General features: G+C 44.5%; 1 protein-coding gene across 2 annotated transcripts; it reads right to left on the reverse strand.

Annotated features, from left to right (window-relative positions):
- Window positions 1-644: 644 nt before the first annotated feature.
- MAP2K2 (mitogen-activated protein kinase kinase 2) lies at window positions 645-23,257 on the reverse strand. 2 transcript variants are annotated; one of them, XM_030219390.1, is made up of 12 exons: window positions 22,353-23,257; window positions 22,222-22,320; window positions 18,334-18,544; window positions 17,028-17,174; window positions 10,488-10,565; window positions 9,842-9,893; window positions 9,621-9,745; window positions 8,414-8,627; window positions 8,039-8,103; window positions 7,594-7,655; window positions 6,885-6,930; window positions 645-5,579 (listed from the first exon to the last, which is right to left on the reverse strand). In XM_030219390.1, exons 2-12 carry the CDS (start codon window positions 22,311-22,313, stop codon window positions 5,469-5,471), a joined length of 1,203 nt encoding a protein of 400 aa, XP_030075250.1. In that variant the 5' UTR covers window positions 22,314-22,320; window positions 22,353-23,257; the 3' UTR covers window positions 645-5,468. The 2 variants fall into 2 exon arrangements, with proteins under 2 accessions (XP_030075250.1, XP_030075249.1); XM_030219389.1 differs by having other exon boundaries at window positions 22,222-23,257.
- Window positions 23,258-23,544: the final 287 nt, after the last annotated feature.

The raw sequence follows: 23,544 nt of genomic DNA on the forward strand, positions 1-23,544 counted from the left end.
GTGTTGAATAGAACACCCAGATACTCCAGCGTCTGTGATGGACTTACTCTGGTCTTCTTGGAATTGATCACCTAACCCAATGACTGCAGCAGATGGACAACTTTGTCCGTCACCGCCACGCTGTCCAAATAGGATGGTGCATGAATGAACCAGTCATCGAGATATGGGTGAGCTCTGATTCCCTGGCACCGAAGGAAGGGCATCACCACCATCACCATAACCTTGGTAAACGTTCTTGGAGCTGTGTTGAGACCTAAGGGCAAAACCCTGAACTGGAAGTGATGGCACACCACCACATAACGTAGACACCACTGATGCAGCGGCCATATAGGTATATAGAAGTATGCCTTCTTGTCATTGAGGGCAATGAGAAATTCTCCCACTTGAACTGAGCTATGACTGCTCTTAGTATGTCTGTGCAAAAGCAAGACACTCTTGAGGCAGCGGTTTAGACCTTTGAGATCTAAGAACGGAAGAAAGGTGCCTTCCTTCTTTAGAAACTGAGTATCTACCTTGTCCATATTTGGCCTAAGGAACTGGTACAATGACTTGCAGCACCAACAAGGAATCTACAGTGGCCTGAACCTCGACCGCCTTGGTTCCCTTTCGACAAGGAGACTGCAAGAAGAGAGGAACAACCGGGTGGGAGAACTCCAACTTGTAACATTCTGTAAGAATATCTAGAACCCACTGGTCTGAAGTGATTTTGGCCCACTCCTCCCAAAACTCCTGAAGACATCCTCCAACCAAAGAAAGAGAAGAGTGAACAAGCCTTGAATCATTGCCAAACTATTGAGGCATTGGACGCTCTAGCTAAGAGGAAGACTTCCTGTCTGCAGAAAAGGAAGACTGGCATGCCTGAAAATGGGACTTCTGACCACATTGCTGACAACCAGGTCAGTACTGTCTGCTGTCTCGAAATTGAGATTGAAAGCCCCCTGAAGACGGACGACCAGAGGATTTTGGCTTATCCTCCAGCAACCACTGTGGCTTAGTTTCCCCCAGTTCTTTCACCAAGTTACTGAGATCTTCTCCAAACTGCCACTTGCCCTGGAAAGGACAGTTTAACTAGATGTGACTGATGCTGTAGTTGCTGCCCAATGCCACAACCAGAGTTGCAACATGCCGTTAACAGCCAAAGGCATGCTGCGAGCTGTAACACGTCATAAATAACATCCGCCAAGTAGGTCAACCCTGCTTCCAGATGGGCATTATGGCGCCCGTCTTGTGTTGCTGATAATCACTTCAGGCATGCTCTTGCCACGAATGCGCTGCACACTGTCACTTGAAGGCTCCAAGAGGCCACGTCAAAGTTTTGTTTCAACAAGCCTTCTAGCTTCCTATTTTGTAAGTCTTTTAGGACAATGCCCCATTCCAGTGGCATTAGTCACCGCTGTAACCACCCTGGGAAACTGCACCTTATCTTTCTCCTATGGAACTAATGGGTAGAGGTGAGCCGTGGCTCTTCCCACTTTCAGCCCTGCGTCTGGTGAGACCCATTCTGCTGTATCCAGGTCCTGAAAGTCTGGATGCATCAAGAAAGACTTAGAAGGACCTCTAAGCCCCTCATGACTAACAAAGATGGAACTCCTGATGCCAAAGCAGAAGGGCCTCAAAGGAAAGCACCGCTAGTGCCTCAGACAAAAAAACAAAACAAAACAAAACACTGAGCTCCTCTTTATGAAACAACCTCAGTACTTTTGGATCATCCCTCTCCTCAGGTGGGAGCCTTCCCTCCTCTTACGGCTCCTTCAATGATGGCCCCTCTGACTAGACTGAAGCCGAAGCAGAGATAAGCTCATCTTTCCACTCCTGGAGGTCTAAACGAGATCTCTTAGGAACCAGAGGGAGCAGCGGAGCAAGAAACTGAAGCACCCTGCAACAACTCTGAATGTCCCTCCTTCAGTAAATAGGCCTGGTGTAACAGCAATATAAGCTCTGGAGAAAAAGATCCCGTGATGCAGCTGAATTATCTAGGCTTTAAAATGACAGCTCTGTGCACGATCAGCCAAAGGCTGCTCCTCATTGCTAGTCAGCCCTGACAAAATGGCACCCGTTCTTACGCTCTCCTATATCAAACTGTGGACCAGCCCTGCAGGAGAGCCCGAAAACCTTGGCATATTCAGATTGTGTGCTGAATCCAAACATGTGCTGTTGACACCCGTTTCCTCCATGTCCAGTGGGATTCCCAATTCGCATGCACTGCAACTCCCTGACACCAACTGGCGGGTCCCACAGCGGGAACACCGCTTAATTGCCTCCACTGAGTTGCTATTCACCCCAACTGTCCCGAGCTCAGCACAACATGTCCCAAGCAAGTGAGTCAGAATCCCTCCCCTGCACCAAGTAGAACTTGCAGCCCTCTAAGTGGTTCCGAGTCGACTTTAGTCGGACTTACCACTGCTGGCTGCTCCCCCCCTCCAAGCTCACAGTCTCCACAAGTCTTACCACAGATAAGGACAGGACCGACACTCTTTTCCATGCTCTCCAGCAAACCTCTTTCCTTCTTCATTTTTTTTTTTTAAGGTTGTTGTGCTGGAAAACAGGAAACAGGGGAGAGGTGAAGAGAGAGAAGTAAATTTGAGGGGGAACCATAGACAGGGATCTGAAGACTTCCAGATATGACTCTGCAGACTCAAGCCACCTCCTGCAAAGCTCAACTGGGGGCCAGCTGACCAACCTGACCAGTAGCAAATTGCTCAGAATAAGAGACTTAAAAATGTGTCCATCCACCTACTGGAGACAGAAAATACTGAGAAGCTGGACTGGATGCCAAGAGAGATACATCTCAGCTGTTTTCAGTTCTCTATCTCTACCTGCTGGTTGATGGACACAACTATCCCACAGGTTCTGGAATACTGGACAGCTACGTAATGGAAACTTCAATTTAATCCCGGGGAAAAGGTGCCAACATTTTTTTAAATAAATTTTTTAAATTCTTTTGAGTGGCCAGTCTGCTCTCTTGACAGTCTTCCCCACATACCCAGTACTAATAATCAGAGAACAGTTGAAGTTCAGCACAAATTAACTTATTTAAAACTTAAAAAAATAGAGCTTGAACTCACAAACCACTCTTTCATTTTATGAACATAAACACCAATAAATTCATTAACTGCTGTTAAAAAGGAAATGTTGCATTTCAGACAAGACCGCCTTCTGAAAAGCAACCATGGATTGGGAAGGTGGTGGTGAGAAGAGCTAAGGACTTTCTTGCATTTTATCATAAGGTCCTATCAGTCTGGACATCTTTATTTAAAAAAAAACCAAAACAACAACATTTATAATCACATTAGAGGATCAGCAGAGGGTCTATTTCTCATGTGCAGATAAGCACATGAGAAATGCTGAACTTTTAACTCCCAATACAAAACACATTCCTTGTGCTGTGCACAGCCATGACCAGATACTGTCCCAGTGAGGGCCAGAAGCCAATTTGTTGCCACCTCAAACAACCTGCAACCTTCAACCAGGGCTTTCATATGGGAAAATTCCACAGCAATGACTGGCTTGCATGTTCTGTGTGTTGGTGGGTCCAGAAGAGAAGACTGGGCAGAGTGGGAGGTGAGAAAGGATTCAAAGGCTCAAACTGTGGAAGGCTTTTGTCTCTGTACCCTTTCCAGGCAGACGTGCAGCAAGAAGAGTGTGCTGAAGCAGAATAAGGGATACTCGATTCCTACAAACTGTGCAGCCTCTTGTTGGGAACATGTTGGACTGTCTTTAACATAGTCCACCAGGTGAAAGGAGACATGCTGCAAGACTTGTGTTACGTTCAGATTTGTCCACATTATAGCCAGACTTAAGCTGTTCAGATGTCATAGAAGCCCCATCTCTTTTCTTAGGGGTAGGGGGGCTCAAGGTTTGTAATATGGACCTCTCCACCGATTGGAGATTTTAAAAAAAAAAAAAAAATTCGCAAAGCCACAGAGAAGGTTACTTTCTAAAAAAAAAATCATTATTATTGATGCCCCTTTCTCTTGGTGAAAAACTTATTCTCAGTAAATAAAGTTCATTGTAATCAGAGAGTAAATAAATATCAAATCACTGCTTTGTTGGTTTGGCAACAAAATATAAATGTTAAATAATGCATAAGTTTGTGTTCTCCAGGAACCCTCTTTCTATGTTTCACATTCTGTGGCTGGTACAGACATAATGTCAGTCCCATTGCTTGTCAGCACTTATTGAGAAGCAGGTTCCCACCAAATGTGCAGTACAGGAAGTTCACTGGATATGGGTTTCCCAGAAAACAGGCAGTTCTACAGTCAAAAGATTTATTCTATTTTCACATGTAACACAGTGTGAAAGTGGTTGACAAATACTTTATTTTTCTGCCCCCACTTCCAATCTCCTGGGTTGGGCTTAATCCCCACCTCCTGCTGCACTGCCCGAATACAGTGGAAAGAAGTTTAAGAAAACCAGGCCTGTGTTAGCCTACCACAGCTCAAGTGCATCAGGTGGCAACACTTGAGGTATGGATCCTCCTATACCCTGAGGCTGTAGGGGACATAGGCAACACTGGGTATGCTGCAAACAATCAGAGTGCTCTTTCATACAATTAAAAATCATCCACTCAATAGAAAACAAAACTCAAGGAAAGCAAGCTGCCCCACTGTTGCTTCAATTCTGTGTTTGCATTGTTTCTTCCTCAACAGGAAAGCAGTTTGGCTTCTCCTGCCTTTCTATAGAATGGTGCATCATGGACTAAGATGACCCCATATGGCTGTCACCCTTCTGCTCCTTTATATTTTCCCAGAAGCCAGAATACAGTCTCCAGAGCCAAACACTACTTTATCCCCTCTATTTAATGAAGGATCCACGCAGGCATACTAGGCATTACTGCCTTCCAAAATCATGGTCATATAATCCTTATAGGATTCCTGGGTCAGGACCATCATGGCCTATCAGGCAACAGAAGAGAACAAGACCTCTCAATTATCCAGCTCACCTTCCAACCTGAAGATGGACAATAATCAATTTCTCCTGTACAATGGCATTCCCCCTTTCCACTTCCCTCTAGAGATTTTTTAAATATAACTAAGATACGGTTAATTTTCTGTCTCCATTGTACCACCAGTTCCTCCCTGTCCATGATCCCATATTGCACCACCAAAGAGACGAAAAGAAAAATAAAATGGAGAGGAGATAGAACATAGTACAAAGCTATGACCTTTACCAGATTTCCACCTTGTGACTGCTTCAAAAGGACAAGAGCGAACAAGCAGCAGCAGCGTCACATTTCCCAGAGTACTGGAGACCTCAGTAAGACTGAGCCATATGTAAAAGAACAAATTAAAAGCAAGACAGTCTGTGCATTTGTCTCTCTCTCTCTTCACCTCTCCCCCTCCCCTCTTCTAACACTCTCACTGCAGATTGGATAGAGGACCAAGGCGAGGGGGAGGGAAGGAGCAAGAGGCTCTTCTGGCTTCCTAAAGACAGATGGACGATGGACACGAGACAGCTTGGCTTGCATTTTATACAGCAGTGCGAGTTGGGGTGCTGGGTTGGTTTAAGCCCAGGGTTTTACACAGCCAGCCTGCAAAATCTACCTCTTCCACCTCTGAGCGCTTGATGAAGGGGTGATTCTAGAAGGCAAGAGGACATCATCACTTCTTCCACCACACACCAAAGCTGCTATACTGTCCCACACTATACCATACCCAACACTGACATGCACAGCAACACAAGGGAACAGATTTACTAACAAACAGCAGTTGGATGTATGGAACTGGCACAACATAACAGATCTCTGAAGGCAGGGAGATGAGGGAAAAAGCCAGAGATTGGTCAGGTCTATGGCTTGCCACACGAGACAGAATTAAAGTAGACTGGATGGGCCAACTGGTAATCAAAGGAAGCATAACTTGGCAATATGACAATCCATGGGATGCTGAGCTGATACAAGAAGCCCACAAAGGTAGGAAATGAGGGAGCGGGGAAGGGACCTGGCTCCATCAGGTGTACCCCAACTGACCGGCAAAGCCATGCCAAGCCCCCGGCTCAACTAAACCTGCTGGAACAGGTTAGGAGCAAACAATGCACCAGAGCTGCATGGGAGATGTCCATCCATCTGCTGAGATAGAGAGAATACTGAGGTTAAGATGGCTGCGCATGTCCACATATAGTAAACCTCTGAAGTTCTTTCTATCTCCACCTGCTGGTAGGGGGACATAACCCACTCATCTCTGGATTGATCTTTGGGATGCTATGGAAGCTACAATTTCCCTGAAACCCACTGAGTTGATGCCTGCAGGTTGGTGGTGGCTAGGAACTGTCCAATAAGTTCATGGGGACTGGTGAAGCTAGATGTGCTGGGAAATGCCTGTTGATGAGCATGGTGTGAGACCCAGGGACTGGGGTAGGGTTGGATTAAGAAGGGGATCTTGTATAAATGCTCATTTCCCATGATAGTAGAAAGCCACTGAGTTAAACAGGAAGTAGTATCTTATAGGTAGGTCTGCTGCGGCTGGGATTTTTCCTTACAGTGTAAAGGAGTAGCTGGTCAGAATGGAGGGACTAATTTGTCTTTTTCTGTTGCTACCTGCTACTGTGCTAGGGGACTCTCAACCCAGCAGCTTGGGGGGGGGGGGGGGGGAGAGGGAAGTTAGAAGAGGGATTTCTCAAATGAAGCTACAGTAAGGTGGCAAACATATGACACATGCAACAACTGTACCTGGGACCACATCTCTTAACCCTTTAAATGCCCATATTCTTGTTCACTGGCGAACTCTAAAATTTCAAACTTTCTATAACTTACACCAGTTGATGTTACTGATTCTTTCTTAATTAGGAGTCATGCTCCTGAAGTGATTGAAAGAGTTCAGGCAAACTTTACCCCCTCCCCTCCGCAATTTATACACAGCAGTGCTGGAAAATAATCAGAACCTTACCATTAGCATCTTCAGATCTGCCCTTTCTGCTGGATTTTTAATTAAGCTGAAAAGAAGGGAAGTGATAAATGCTCAGCACATCTGTGTTTCTTAAAACACAAAGAACTGTTAAGTGACGGATTGGATCTACTGCAGTTCTAAGGGCCCACTGCATTCCTTTATACCATCATGAAATCAAGTACTTAACAAGCCACGTTCGCTCATGCTAGAGAAATGCCTTTGCACCCATTATTTAAACATTTCTGTACCTCTGTGTGCTTTATGGAATCTTACGATTGAACAATTAGAATAAAGTTTTACAAGCTTAAAAAAAAAGTTTTACTTTGGATCATCAGCTTATGCTCATTTAATATACTTATAAGGCCATTAGCAGGTGCCACAAATGAAGAGAAAACTTCAGTGCTAGAGCAGCAGGTGATGTTACAGACCAAAGTTAATGTGGACTGGAGATCCTGCAGATTATAGCTGAAGGCTCCAAGCTGTGTGTAGGTCTCAATACGGGAATAACTGGGTGTGCAGTGCGTGAGCATTGAGGTACGCTGGTAGAGCTATGGGAATACTGCAGTACTGAAATTGTACTGGGTGCTGCCTCAGCAAAAATATCAGAGGGGCAAAACACCAGTCTAGAAAAGTGCGAGGCTGTATGCATTTCAAGAAGCGATGGCTGCTTAGTGATCCTTTCACTTTTGCTACCGAGTAAAATCCTTACCATTTATGTACAAACTCCTGGAAGTCCTGCGTGAAAACACCACTTGGTAGTTTTGGAGGAGGCTACAGAAAAGAAGGTGAGCAGTCATCAGAAACCAGCAATCACAAAATGTACAGCTCCGTTCTTAAAAAGGCTCCCTGAACATTTGTAAAAGATTAATTCTTGCCATGCTCTGAATACCACCATCATCCAAAGAAGGCACAGAGGTCTTCAGACCTTTTAATCACACCACAGAGCCCTGAAACAAGGCAGCAGCCACTCAAAGCTAAGTATGACAAGAGAGCACAGAGGAGTCTACTTTCAGATGAGCATTAATCAGAACATTGCTAGTTATTAGCCAATTCCTTTCATCAATACTTTGGATCTTGACCACCTGGAAGGTCATATAGTGAAAACATCTGCAAGATGCAGCAGGGTTGAAAGGGAATAGAAGTGATGTACAAACCTCATTGACAATGTAGTCCAGGAGCTCAAAAATGGCCATGGCTGGTCGGCTGTCTAAGCCGTGACCTGAAAAGCAAAAACAGCAAGGAAGCTGTAAGTGTCTCTGGGAAGGAGCCCATCGGATGAGAGACTTTCTAATTAAGACTTCCCCCACCCCCTGTCTACAGAAGCTACAATTTTCCAGAATTCACACTGTCTGGCTGTTCCCCATTTGGACCCCACATAGATTACCCTCAAGGAAAAGGGGACAATATGGTGTTTGCTGTCACAAGATCTTAATTATGTTATCCCTCAAAGACATTGGGTTTGCAAAGTCTGAGCTGACAGTCATCCTGCCCAGCAGGATGACTGTCGGAGTAGCACAAAAGACTCTTACCACTGACAGGGCGTCCTGGGGGTCTCGGCCGCGGAGAGATACTTTGAGGTTCTCCCTCTGCCCCGTCTGCTATAGGGCGGCCAAATATCACTTCTAGCTCCTTGGCATCTGGTGGGGGTATGGGATACCTGCCAATTGACAGCTCCACCAGAGACAAGCCCATGCTCCAGATATCGGACTGAACAGAGTAATGTGTACCTTGTAACCGCTCCGGCTGAAAGAATGAACACAAGCAAATTTCAGTCAAAATGTTACCCTCAGACAGGGCGAGGTGGGGGAGATAGACTGTTACTACTTATTTTTTGAGCAATAGGAAACATTTTTGTGTGTCACCCAAAAATCAAGTCATTGTTAAGCCAACGTCAGAGCTTATTCTGTTCATTTACTGATTTAAGAACAATTTATAAGAATTTTGTAACTAAATCTAAATCAAAGCGTATCACATGCACAGGAAAAATCTTTCAGATGAGGATGCTGCAAGTGTGGTGCTTTTCCATGATAGAATTAGCCAAAGCTTGACTTTCCATTGTGGTTAACTTTTCTGCTGTTTTGCTGATCCTGTATGATGATGCACTCTATTCTAGACTTTTACTGCAACAGCAGTGAGGTGGCATCCCATCACCACACTCAAAAGTGCCTTCCCTGTCTGGACTTCAAGATTCACACCCAGTAGCCAAGTATACTCATTCAGCATGTTCCTGCCCCCCAGTGGGAAAGAGGGCAAGTCGAATTGCACAACCCTGCTGCAGTAGGAAAAACATGATGCTCCCAGAAGAAGCAATGGACAGCTCTGACATAGGCTATCTTAATCATTGTAGCCTAAAAAGTACTGCCCAGATGTTAAGGTACGCAGCAGGGCAATAAAAGTACTCTTAAGCCAAACTTGGAGAATACTAAAAGCTTTAACAGTTTTTCAAAGCATGTTTTAGACTAGCTGAAAATCTGAGGGCAAAGGTTGGGCTTAAGAGTTCAAGTTGACATAAGTGATATGAATGTCGGTATGTGTCAATCTCTACAAGAAGAAACATTTTCTTTAATATGAAACACAGATAAAGGGAAGCTGCTCTCATCATACACTGTACTAAGCCCATGACAGATCAGCAAACTGGATGTGTGGGAACACAATGGGTCACCAAACCACCATCAATAAGCATGAACATCTAGGCCCAGTGTAGGCCAAGAGGTAAGCTAAAGCCAAGTGACTTACAGACATGTAGGAACGGGTGCCCACAAAAGAGTTGGCCATAGAGTCTATGAGCTGTCCACTGACTCCAAAGTCACAGAGTTTGATCTCCCCTCGGGAGTTCACCAGGATGTTGGAAGGTTTCACATCTGCAGAAGACAAAAAAATAATCAATGACGCAGGGGGTGGAGGGGAACTGTGGGATCCCTAGATCACTAGTGCGCATGAAAAGGTGTTTGAATTACCTCTGTGCATAATCTGGTGCTTCTCCCTTAAATATGCCAAGCCTCGCAAAACCTGCAGAAAAAAGCAACAGCAAATGAGAGAGGATGGCAGAGCCGAGTATCAATCTTTATGAGAGCCCTGTACAGATTCTGAGCAGGTGATGTTCAATCCTGACCACCATGATCCAAAGCACTCTCATATTTTTTTTACTTGCTACCATTGCCTCATCTTTCAAAGGGAGGAGTTTTACCTTGGAAGTGTGCAATGGGTACAAAACTACGCATGAGACACTGCAACCATCTACACATGTGCTTCCTTCACTCAACCTAAAACACCTTCAGAACATCACCAGAAACACTTCCTCTCAACATAGCTGAAAGAACTTGAATTGTTGCATAACAAATGGACTTTCTGCCACATTAAGAAAGGGAATGTAAAATGCATTTGACTTGCATTAAATTGCTGTGAAAATGGAAAGCACCTCTTAACCACAAAGCCTATAGTCTTCTCTAATGCAGAAAATATCAGAAGTTCACATTTAAGGACGTACAGTCAGAGCAACATGGAACTGCTTGTGTCTTGTAAAATATTATCCTGCATTTCAACTGACAGGTCTTCTTCAACGAAAACTAGTTTAAAGAAAATAAATACTATTGGAATACTTACAGCAATGCTGACTTTCCCCAGAATCTCTTCAGGGATCCTTCGAGCTTCTTTCAGCACTTGGTCCAGAGATCCTCCATCCTACATGGACAGAATCAAGAACTGAATCCAGTAAGCACAGTACTGCTCTTCTGGAGTCCTTTGCTAATATCATGCCTATGGACCAATTAATGGGATTAGAGCTCTGATTAGAGCTCATAGTTTAGAGTTACGTTATTTGATCTGCAGAAGAAAGTGCTTTCTTCACCAACTTTGCACAGACAGACACATACACAGAGCACGGAGAAGACTCGTCTCTCTTGTCATCCACCTGTTTTGTGGAAGCCACTGGGATAGAGCTCTAGGGCTGTGATTCCAGGTTTCATTCGTGCTCAGAGGACAGAAGGAAAAGAAGGCAAAAATCTTTTTTCATCCATTAACTCTTGGGCCAGTGAAATAACTCAGACCAAATGGAGGCAACCAACACTTGCTCAAGAAGTGTCATTCCTTGACTCCTACCCATCTTGATATGTGTTTGTGCTTCTGGCCAAAAGGATTTCTCCACTGTGAGTCCCCCTCCTATTATTTGGCAATAGCACTATCTGACCTCGATCTACATCCTGCCCACGGAAGTCTCTCTACCATGTCTCTTCAGATAGCGTGAATCTGAAAGTACAACTGTTCTCAATTCTGTACTATGAAGGAAAACCCATTCAAATACTTTCAATATAGTCTCTGAGGTAATAGGAAAGTGGATGCTAGCCCTCATTTTGGCCTGCGTTCAGTCACAAATAAAACTGGATTTAAGGGGCTTTTCTTATCATTCAGTCCAGCAACAGGAAGGGGAAGAAGGTGGGTCAGGATTCTGGAAAATAATGTCCAGAGATCTCAACTATACAGTTTCCCCAAGCACAACAGGGCTGGCTCATCACATGGATTTAGAGAAACTCTCACATGTACAGAAGGTACAGGAAAATCATCCCAGGAAGGATCTAGCCACATTGGCCCAAACTTCACACTCAGCTGCTGGTCAAGGGAGGAGCTTACACTCTGTATTTCCTCTTAACCCTGGCCCAAACCTCCACTTCTGCTTTCCATGAAACCAGCACATCTAACAGTAGCTTTAAGACTTAAGAACACCAAGTTACTCTGCCAAAAAACACAAGTAGTCTACATCTGGAATGCCCTAAAATCTTGGCAAAACTTGTAAATATACAAAGTATGTATTCATATCTGTCTCACCTTTTGGTTATTTCCATCTCGGCTTGAAATCCTTTATGAACACAGTTAACCCTGCTTGCAACTTTGAGCATACAATCAATAAGTAAAAGCAGTCTTTAAAAGTTGGTATGCTCAGGGAAACAAGCAGGTGGTTTTGCTGTTTAGTGGTTCTTATCTAGTATTAACTGTGCAAACCACAGTTTAGCAGATCATGCACACATAGACAAGACTAATCCCACTACTGAAAGTTTCAGCATTAAAAAGCAAAATATGTGAACCCACCCAAAGGTGACTCACCTACTCACAATAAAAAGCAGCAAATATGGACCGTGAAGAGATTCAAGAAAGCCCAAAACCCCTGGTACAGGAATATGTGTGAGAATCAGCTAGAAACATAGCTGGCTGAGGGAGATTACGCGTGTGTAAATAAATGTTCCCCTGAGTGCTGAATCACTGAAGGATACAAGGAGTGGAGTTATCAGTGCAGTTGAGGGCAGGATAGGGATGAACAGTACCAAGGAGAACAGAAGCAGAGTGCTGGTACAGGGGAGAAATTGATGGCTATGGACAGATGAACCTATGCTCACTCCAGATAGCACTGAAGGATTCAGTCACAGAGGTTTCTCTCTTTCAATGTTTAGCACAAATGAGATTTAGAAACAAGGAGATGGAACAATAAATAAAGAAAAATTATGTTCTTACCTGATAATTTTCTTTCCTTTAATCATACCAGACCAGTCCAGACCAATGGATTATGTCCATTTACCAGCGGAAGGAGACAGAGAAAATAGTTTCAAGTACTTTGCCCCTTAAAGGTATTGTGCAGCCAGGAATGCTCAGTATTTCAAATAGCCAAGCAATGGTGCTCAGTATTTCAAATAGCAAAGAATGGTGCTCTCAACATGAAACAGGCAATAAACCTACTGGAAAGCCAATAGCGCCCAGGCGGCAAATCTGCCAGGCTCCAGTGTGATCAAGGGTCATGCATACTACCCCACGAGAAGCAAGGTGAGGGACAACATAGACTTCCCAGTAGGCGTGCCGATACCTCCCAAACCAGGAGAAGCAGTTCGCCAGTGAAGCACAATGGAGAGCCCTATAGAGCTGGCATAGCAAGGTGACAGCAAGTGTACAGGCAAATCCGGCCCACACGAAAAACTCCGTGTTCAGGAGCCGAAAGGAATCTAATCACATAGGTGAAGGAGGCTAGCTCTACAGCAAGGAACCATGAAGGCACTTCAACAAAACCGAGAAAAAGGGTGGGTGTCTAACTGGTCTGGTATGATTAAAGGAAAGAAAATTATCAGGTAAGAACATAATTTTTCCTTCCTTGTCATCAATACCAGACCAGTCCAGACCAATGGGATGTAGCAAAGCTGTCACAGGATTAGGCGGGAGAGCCATGAATATGACAATGCTCTCAAAGAGAGGAAGACCAAGATCAGCAAGAAGTCAAACATCCCTAAGAAGGAAACTGCCAGTCAAAGACACCCAGCAGTTCAGACCGTGGAAAAACACCCCAAGAAGAAGACAGACTTCTGAAAACTGGTACAGCGTCAAACCTCTGCTGGGCCACAGAGGAAGCCATGAAACAGAACTGAGGAAGGTCCGATCCTCCTACAGGAAACGATGAGAAGCACGGTTACCAACGGGCCCCAGGAAGGAGCCCCTAACACAGATGGGGGGGGGGGGGGGGGGAATTCTGCCCGCCGAAGGGAAGGCAACTGAAAGCTTCAACACAGACATGAAATCCTAAAGAAAGGAAGCTACACTGGAACCCAGCGGCCAACATGTCCCGAATACTCACAATATGGATGGACCTCCCTCCCCCCAACGTGGGAGGGATGGAGTCACCCCTGAATTGTGCACCGCCGAACTCAGTCACCCCAAAGATGAAGGCAGGACCACGCCCATCCAAAAGGACAAAGAAGTGTTCCAAAATAGGGAGGGCCATGCCCCCCCAATGACAGAAATGCACCATTGCCTCCCACCAGAAGAGAACACCTCTAAAGGAACAGGAGCAAGAAGAGCGCCCCGCACTTAGGAACGCCGCCCTGGCAAAGTCGCCTAGGGCGAGGTAGGTGCCGGTCATAGGCGATCCTAGTGAAAGAGCTATGCCGGCCCTAGAGAAGGCACTCCATGCGACATGAAGCGGAAGCGCAGACTCAACCTCAACAGCTCAAACAGGGCTCAAGCAAAGGAGACTGAGCAGACTCATCGCCCAGAGACAGAACAAGGTACGCCAGGCAGCAACAGACCCAGGACCGCTGCTCAAGAAAAGTCAACAGTCAGCAAGGAAAGAAGACCTCACCCAGAGAGACGAAACAAGGCACTAGAGTCAGATCTGAAAACAAAACTAGAATAATACTTGCTGTTAGCTGGTCACCAAACAATCCTGCACCCCAAGTGTAGGAATGGACATCATCCAGGGTTGAAGTGGCGCGGGGGAGAGGAGAGGAAGTCGGCACCACCGGCTATCACCCCAGTTGAGGGAAAAGGGAACCGGGATCACCGGACATAATCCAGTCAACAGTCGCAGAAGGAGATCAGCCATAAACCCCCTGCTCAACTGCCACCTGGACAAGCCAGGGCAGGAGCTACCAGCGAAACACAAGAGAGAAATGCACAATCCGTCTACCATCTGCTAAGAGACAAAGAATACTGAGCATTCCAGGCTGCATAAGTACGTAAGTATTGCCATACTGGGACAGATCAAAGGTCCATCAAGCCCAGCATCCTGTTTCCAACAGTGGCCAATCCAGGTCACAAATACCTGGCAAGATCCCAAAAATGTACAAAACATTTTATATTTATCCCAGAAATAGTGGATTTCCCCCAGTCCAATTTAATAATGGTCTATGGACTTTTCCTTTAGGAAACCAGCTAAACCTTTTTAAAACCCCGCTAAGCTAACCGCCTTTACCATATTCTCTGGCAACGAATTCCAGAGTTTAACTACATGTTGAGTGAAGAAAAATTCTCTCAGATTCATTTTAAATTTACTACTTTGTAGGTTCATCGCATGCCCCCTAGTCCTAGTATTTTTGGAAAGCGTAAACAGACGCTTCACGTCTACCCATTCAACTCCATTCATTATTTTATAGACCTCTATCATATCTCCCCTCAGTTGCCTTTTCTCCAAGCTGAAGAGCCCTAGCCGCTTTAGCCTTTCTTCATAGGGAAGTCGTCCCATTCCCCTTTATCATTTTCATCGCCCTTCTCTGCACATTTTCTAATTCCACTATATCTTTTTTGAGGTGCGGCAACAAGAGTTAAACACAATATTCGAGCTGCAGTCGCACCATGGAGCGATACAAAAGCATTATAACGTTATTTTTGTTTTCCATTCCTTTCCTAATAATACCTAACATTCTATTTGCTTTCTTAGCCGCAGCAGCACACTGAGCAGAAGGTTTCAACGTATCATCGACGATGACATCTAGATCCCTTTCTTGGTTGGTGACTCCTAATGTGGAACCTTGAATTACATAGCTATAATTCGGGTTCCTCTTTCCCCACATGCATCACTTTGCACTTCCTCACATTAAACGTCATCTGCCATTTAGACGCCCAGTCTCCCAGTCTCGTAAGGTCCTCTTGTAATTTTTCACAATCCTCCCGCGATTTAACCACTTTGAATAATTTTGTGTCATCAGCAAATTTAAATTACCTCACTAGTTACTCTCATCTCTAGGTCATTTATAAATATGTTAAAAAGCAGCGGTCCCAGCACAGACCCCTGAGGAACCCCACTAACTACCCTTCTCCATTGAGAATACTGACCATTTAACCCTACTCTCTGTTTTCTATCTTTTAACCAGTTTTTAATCCACAATAGGACAGTACCTCCTATCCCATGACTCTCCAATTTCCTCTGGAGTCTTTCATGAGGTACTTTGTCAAATGCCTTCTGAAAATCTAGATACACAATATCAACCGGCTCACCTTTATCCACATGTTTGTTCACCCCTTCAAAGAAATGTAGTAGATTGGTGAGGCAAGATTTCCCTCAATAAATCCATGTTGGCTTTGTCTCATTAATCTATGCTTTTGAATATTCTCTGTAATTTTGTTCTTTATAATAGTCTCTACCATTTTGCCCGGCACCAACATCAGACTCACCAGTCTATAATTTCCCGGATCTCCTCTGGAATCTTTTTTTAAAAATCGGCGTTACATTGGCCACCCTCCAATCTTCCGGTACCACGCTCAATTTTAAGGATAAATTACATATTACTAACAATAGCTACGCAAGTTCATTTTTCAGTTCTATCAGTACTCTGGGATGAATACCATCCGGTCCAGGAGATTTGCTACTCTTTAATTTGTAGAACTGCCCCATTACAACCTCCAGGTTTATAAAGAATTCATTCAGTTTCTCCGACTTGTCAGCTTCGAATTCCATTTCTGGCACCGGTATCTCTCCCAAATCTTCCTCGGTGAAGACTGAAGCAAAGAATTCAATTAATCTCTACACTATGGCTTTGTCTTCCCTGATCGCCCCTTTTACCCCTGGGTGCTGTAGCAGTCCAACTGATTCTTTTGTTGGCTTCCTGCTTTTAATATACCTTAAAAAGTTTTTACTATGTGTTTTTGCCTCCAACGCAATCTTTTTTTTGAAGTCCCTCTTAGCCTTCCTTATCAGTGCTTTGCATTTGACTTGACATTCCTTATACTGTTTCTTATTATTTTTAGTCGGTTCCCTCTTCCATTTTCTGAAGGATTTTCTTTTAGCTCTAATAGCTTCCTTCATCTCACTTTTTAACCATGCCAGCTGTTGTTTGGTCTTCCATCCTCCTTTTTTAATACGCAGAATATATTTGGCCTGGGCTTACAGGATGGTGTTTTTGAACAGCATCCACACCTGATATAAATTTTTGACACTCGCAGCCGCTCCTCTAAGTTTTTTTTTCATCGTTCTTCTCATTTTATCATAGTCTCCTTTTTTAATGTTAAATGCTAACTTATTTGATTTCCTATGTATACTTACTTCAAAGCTAATATCAAAGCATTATACTCTTAAGGGGCAAAGTACTTGAACTATTTTCTCTGTCTCCTTCCGCTGGTGGATGGACTAGTCTGGTATTGATGACAAGGAAACAGAGATATTTCAAATTAAAAACAAAAACAAACAACAAGCCTCACAGAGCCTGGAAACTGGTCACAGTGTCTCACTACTTTAAGTGCCAAGACAACTAAAACTGTTTTGTATGTAAGTGCAGAAACTACACACACTCAGATCTGGAATATAATGCAACCAGAAAAATGTCAGTCACATAGAAATTCCTAGATTACAAGCGGGACTCAAGACTGTGGCTTTTCAGCCTCTCTTATGAGACTCACCATGTGCTCCATGCAGATGGAGATCTCGCCGTCACTGTAGAATGCACCATAGAAGCCTACGATGTACGGGGAGTTACACTCATGTAGCACTTGTAGCTCCCGGATGATCTGGTTACGGATAGCTGGTTTGATCTCTAGGTGAATGAGCTAAAAAAAAAAACAAGAGGGGAATTAGATGCCAGAGTCAGTAAGAAGAATGTTGCCAGGAGGCAGGGCACTACCATTTTTCACATTGTTAAGCTGACAGTACGCCCTACAAAGTTAATAGTGAGTTAACTTCTTTTAGAAAAACTTATACTTCAAATCCTGTGCATAGGAGAAAAGGTGTTAGGAAATTAAACCTCAATGTTTTTCCTACTATGCTAGAGGACTCTAAGCCAGTAGAACAATTTCAGCTGGAAGTCAAAACCAATGCAGATATCTCCTACACCCTTCTCATATTCCCAGCAGAAAAATGCTGAACAGGTAACCCTCAAAATACCTGAAGACACTGGCTGAAATAACACACGCTTTTTCAACCCCGTTACAAGGTATAGACCAGCCAGGTCTGATTAACAGGAGACTGTATAACAGCAGCCATGTCACTCCTTTAGCACATGCAGATCTGAGGCTGTGAATTACCCCACCACTCCTAACCAACAATTCCCTATATTCAAGTGATTCTGGCCAGTAATGGCTCCTAGCTGGTTAAATTGCTTGCGCAGGGCTAACTGCTAATTTTCAGCGGCACATCAATGGTTAATGCCAAATTGAAAAACGGCTATTTTGGGGGGTGGGGGGTGGAATTGGCACTTGGCCTGTTAAGTGCTGATATTCAGTAAACTGGCCAGGTTAACTGCATAAATAGGACCACATAAAAGTCAGTCCTATTTTTATATGGTAACTCAAACTCGGAAATGCAATGCTGGTGCCCAGACACGGCCCAGCATTGGATTTCCGGGTTTAACGCTGGCAGCGGTCAGTAATATGCTGATCGCCACTGGCTGAATATTGGGCCTTAAGAAATTAAGGGTCATGGCAACCGTTAACATGATGCAGGATCTTTTGGATATTGGGGTGGGGGAGGGCTCAATGCAGTAGAAGCAAGAAAAGGAAATTGAGCCACAGGACAGGAAGATACAAATAACTCTTTGTTAATAAAGCTTATGTAAAAAGAACATAATAGCTTCCCAGTACACCATCCCTAAATTCAATGACATGTAGCGAAAAGAAGGGGAGGAGGTGTGTTGCCATCACCCTGAAAGCACTCTCCACAACATCCTGGTAAAGGTATAAGAGGTTAATGCTTTCAATGTCATTCTCTTACTTTCCGTGCCATTATCAGTCCTGAAGGCCTGTGTCGAACTTTGGTAACCACTCCTCCATTCCCCGCTCCTAGCTCACAGATCCTGTCAAAGTCGTCATCCTTCAGTTCCCCGACCTTGGCTTTCTGAGTGAGGAAAGCTTCCAGGCGTTTCTTCTGCTGTTCATCCAGTTCCAGCTCCTCCAGCTTCTTCTGGAGGTCCACAAGATTTGCCCTGTAGAAAGAGGAAAATAAAAAGAAAGAGGACAGGGTAAGTATGCTTCACCAGCTACCATTTACTACAGCCTGAATTAAGGCTGTCCTCTCACAGCGTCTTGAGGTTTTAAGCACTATTTCATGGAAATACACCAAGAAGAATGTAGGATGAAATTTAGGAGAAAATTGAGACTGTGATCGGGGGACCTTAGAGATTTGGGTGCGAGACTGGGAGACACATGATGATGAGCACACGGAGGCCCTAGAAACACTGCGCACTCAGACTGGATATCTTTGTATGCAATATGAAGATATGTTGCTTAAACTTGATGATTTGGAGAATGGAGGGGGGGGATCTGAGATTCCAAAGAGTGCTTCAGGTGACAGGAGTGGAGGATGTTCTTGCCATTGTGCAGCTGCTTTGCATTCAGTTTCCTAACAGAGACACAGATGCAGCCCCTGTGGAGCTTGATCGTGCACATCATGTACTGGGTCAAACCCCTCCCCCTCCAAATCGCCCTAGGGACATTGTGGTGCAGTTTGCCTACTATGCTGTGAAGGAGAGCATTTATCAGCAAGCTTGTCAAACGGGTGCTTGACATTATCAGGATGCTTCAATCCAAGCATTCCAAGATCTTTCTACGCTTACTTTCTTAAGCGGAAGGATTTTAAACCGGTGTGGGAGATTTTACAAAAGGAAAAGATTTCATATCGTTGGAACTTCCCCTTTGTCTTGTGTTTTGCATTTGCAGGCAAGTCTCACCAAGTAAAAACCATCTCTGAGGCTTGGCGGATCCTGCAGGGGTTGGAGGGAGTTCCTCCTTCATCTACATCATCTTCATCAGTGGTGGCTCCAGCTACTCAGGCTAAACTTTGTGGCAGTGAGTCCCGGATAAAGCACAGAAAATGCGGAAGTCCCTTTCTGGTGGGAGTCGCTGAACTTTGACTTCTCTGCAATGTCAATACATCTTGATACCTGTTGATCGTTAAATTTGGAGCTGCTGCCTCTCTCCTTTGAAGTGACATTCTTCTTTGTTGGGGTGTACTTTTACTGTTTGCAAAAGAGGGCTTGAGATCTAGCTTCGGGGATGCTCTCTTGTATACAGCTATATACACTGCAGAGAAGTCAAAGCTCAGCAAATCCCAGCAGAAAGGAAGCACTGCATCTTCTGTGCTTTATCCAGGAGGACTCTTTGCCACAAAATTCAGGGTGAGTAGCTGGAGCCACCACTGATGAAGACAATATATGAGAAAGGAACTCCCTCCAACCCCTGCAGGATCCGCCAAGCCCTGACACAGCAAACAAATACAGGCCTGGAGAACTAATCCATCAGGGGAAGAAAAGAACCCTCAGTGCTTTTCAATAAAAAACAAAAAGCAATCACTGGCTGCCCCAACAAAAAATAGCTACCCACACAGCAGCGGTCTGTTATATTAAAAAAAATAAGTTCTGCTAAAAATATATCTTATTTTCTAGGATATTCTGGAGTATTCTGCTTTCAACTCTGTCCAAAAATTTAAATGTACAATCAAAAACACCAAAACTATTCAGAAGTGTTCTCTGGCTGTTTTATTTACATGGTACAAGAATGGTTGTGCCCATTATTTAGACTGTACCTTTGACCTACATTTTATCTCGCTCTGTCCCCAATAACATTCTTCAATATACTGTGACATATCTGTGAAGCTATTAAGAAACAAAAAAAGAAAATCCCAAATGTAAATATATCTTTAACCTCTGTACTGAGTAATATTTTAAAAGTACACAGGTCAAGCAGTAATATCTCCATCAATTAACTAGTTTGCTGATAACTCCCCCCCCCAGCTTTGAAACGTGTGTTCCTGCAATCACTGAACTCCTAGGAGCTGCCATCTTAAAATCACAGATGACCTCACACTCAGTGGATCCAATTGGCCCATGCTAGTTATGTCCCAAGTGACATCACACACACACTGTCAGTTCTGAATGTGGCTAGAGACGTTTAAATACCTCAGAAGCGTTAATGTACAGGAAGTGAGCCTTTTTCAAATGAAGGAAAATTCTGGAATGAGAGGGCCTGGACTTAGGAGGAATCTAAGGAAATATTCTTTCACAAAAAGGGTGATGGAAGTGTGGAATGGCCTCCTGGTGGAGATCGTGGCGACGAAGACTGTGTCAGAATTTAAGAAAGCAGGGGACAGGAACGTGGGATCCCTTAAGAAAAAGGAGGAGTTAGTGGTTGCTGAGGAAGGGCAGACTGGATGGGCCTTTTGGCCCTTATCTGCCGTTATGTTTCTAATGTCACCAGGAGTTCAGGAGACTTGCAGGGAGGTAGCTTAATGAACACACATGGGGCTCACTAGATTAGGGCTTCACAAACTGTCCTGGCGACCTCACAAGTCAGGCGGGCTTCAAGAGCTCCACGACGAATAAGCATGAGATGGATGACCAGTATTTGCAAAGCTAACACATGCAAATCTCTCATGCATCTTCTTTGCGGAGAACCTGAAAAGCTGAATTACACAGGTTTAAAGAATCCGTGGTCTAGATAACTTTTATATTTAAAGGGCGTCAAAAACTACATAAGAACAGTAATATTGGGTCAGACCAATGGTCCATCCAGCCCAGTATCCTGTTTCCAACAGTAGCCAATCCAAATAGTAGCAAGATTCCATGCTACTAATCCCAGGGTAAGCAGTGGCTTCCCCATGTCATATCTCAATAGCACACTATGAACTTCGTCCTCCATAATCCTGTCCAAACCTTTTTCAAACCCAGATATGCTAACCACTGTTACCACATCTTCTGGCAACGAGCTCCAGAGCTTAACTATTCGTTAACTGAAAAAATATTTCCTTCTACAAATCAAGGTAGAAAGCATGCATAGGCCATAAAATACATCTAATTTAGTGCTTATCGCTGTACAGTGCCAAAATAAGATACAAGTGGTAGCCATTTCTCCCTATATGCAGCAAAGCAAGAAGATTTCTTTGCAAGGTATGATTCGTATTTGTAGATTTGGAGCAATAAGTTCCACCATTCCTGGTAGGTGGCTTGGTGTAAGGACCAATATAACTACAATTTCAGGCACAAATACATACCTTCCATTTCAATGTTTTAACTTGTTATACAATCTTATCACTTATCCCAATCCCCTCTCCCAGCTCTCGTCACACATATTTTTTTGTGGTGCTTCTTGGAGGTAGCATAGTAGATGATGGCAATAAGCTAACTCATAGAATATGATACAATATAACGTGTATAATCACAAAACTGCGGAAACTGTGGAAAATACATATGCAAATCCCTGTCACATTGTTCTGTAAAACAAACCAACCTATGTATCAAATCTTCCATTTGCACTTACCATCATTCTCTCTCTCTTTTTTTTCTAAATAGTCCAGGTTTTTATATGATTGCAGTGATGATTTTACAGAACATGAAAGAAAGGCGAAACATGGCGGAATGGTTGGGATCTCCAAGGTTTACAGTTCAACAAGGAAATTCAAAAACTCTCATATGAAAATACACACACATTACAAAACTTTTGCAGGAGTGAAATCTGCAGTTCTGCAATACTAATTCAGCATTATTAAAATATACAATTGCACAGATCTTTCTATCCACAGCATTTCAATGAGTTGCCCAGTAGTCAAAGTTAAAGATTGTGCTCCCACCCAATCTTCTGTACCCCACATACAGAAGCTTATACTTACTCGGAGGAGCCATCACTGGTGGGAGAAGGCCCTTCAGCAATGGTAGGAGCAATGTTCAGTGCCGGCGGCATATGCTTCCTTTTAGCTGGCATTTTATTCCTGGAAATGACAGCTGGTGACCAACCAGATCCCTGTACCCCTACCAGAAATATTGTACTGTAGTTTTAATTAGGGCAGCTACCCAAGGTCCACTTCCTTCTGATTCCCAAATCCTGGGCCTCTGGATCCTAGAGAAGGAGATCCCCCTTCTTGTTTCTGAATCTCAAGGCTGTGTCTTCCCCCACTTCCCAACCTATTCCCAGGACCTGACCTCCTTAACACTCCAGCTATCAGTGCCTGAGGGGACCTGTCTCCAGTTCTTGCTTGTGAAAGGGCCTGATCATGTCAATCCCTAAACCCAACAGTTCCTCCCCTGGGCCCTGGGGAGGCTGGGATAGGAGGTGAAATCCCTCCTCCTCTCCCAACTCAATGCCTGGTGTGGGGTCTTCCAGTAGACCCCAAGCCCTGCCGTGTGTGTGTGTGTTGGGGGGGGGGGGGGTTAGGAAGCAGGGGAGACAGCAAACCTAATTTTCGCGACCGCAGCTGTATGGAGAGGAAGGAGAGGGGAGGGGGCAGAGTAGGTATTTAACAGTGGGTGAAAGAGGGTAAGTCTCTGTCAAGAACGGGGTGAGAGCTCTCTGCCCAGGCCCTAGGGTGGGGAAGTCTCTTCTCTACAATCCCTGAGTTGGAGGAAAGGTAATAAATGGGGAGAGAGGGGGTGAAGGAGAGGGAGTCTGATGGGAAGAGGGTGAGGAGTTTCTTCCTGATCTTTCCTATCCAATTCCTGAGTTGGGGGAAGGGAGATATTTAAAGGAGGTGTGAAAAAGGGAGAGTCTCTATCGGAGGGAAGACGAGGAGTATCCTTACGGACCCCAGTTCCCTCCAAACTCTGCGAGAACAGCTATCATCTCTGGACTCGGGCAGATGATACAAGGAGAATCCCGCAGCCTCATCCACCACCACCGCCGCCGTCCCTTACTTCAGGAAAGGCCCCGGCCGCCGCTCAGCCTCAGACTGAGGCCGTCGAGTCTCGCGAGAACACAGCCGCGGCGCATCCTCCGATGGCATGCCGGACCTTGTAGTTGGGAGCCCGGGTTGCTCAGCCTGCATGTGGTGGGTGGCCGCCAGTGCCTGGAGCTGCAAGTTGTACAGTGAGAGAGAGGCACTGGCCGCATAGGCTCAGGAAATACAAGCATATATAAAAATAATCTTTTCTATCAATGCTAGTCCAACCATTAGGGAAGACTAGGTGGTCGCTTAGGATAGCAGGTGGGGGTGGGGGAT

Source organism: Microcaecilia unicolor, chromosome 11, assembly GCF_901765095.1.
Source record: "Microcaecilia unicolor chromosome 11, aMicUni1.1, whole genome shotgun sequence".
NCBI lineage: Eukaryota > Metazoa > Chordata > Amphibia > Gymnophiona > Siphonopidae > Microcaecilia > Microcaecilia unicolor.

Coding starts and splice junctions, on each gene's coding strand:
- MAP2K2 (XM_030219390.1), bottom strand. CDS start 22,313: ATGCCAGCTAAAAGGAAGCATATGCCGCCGGCACTGAACATTGCTCCT. Junction 6,931..7,593: donor CAGGAGTTTGTACATAAATG/GTAAGGATTTTA, acceptor CCTTCTTTTCAG/CTTAATTAAAAATCCAGCAG. Junction 5,580..6,884: donor CAGATCTGAAGATGCTAATG/GTAAGGTTCTGA, acceptor CTTGCCTTCTAG/AATCACCCCTTCATCAAGCG.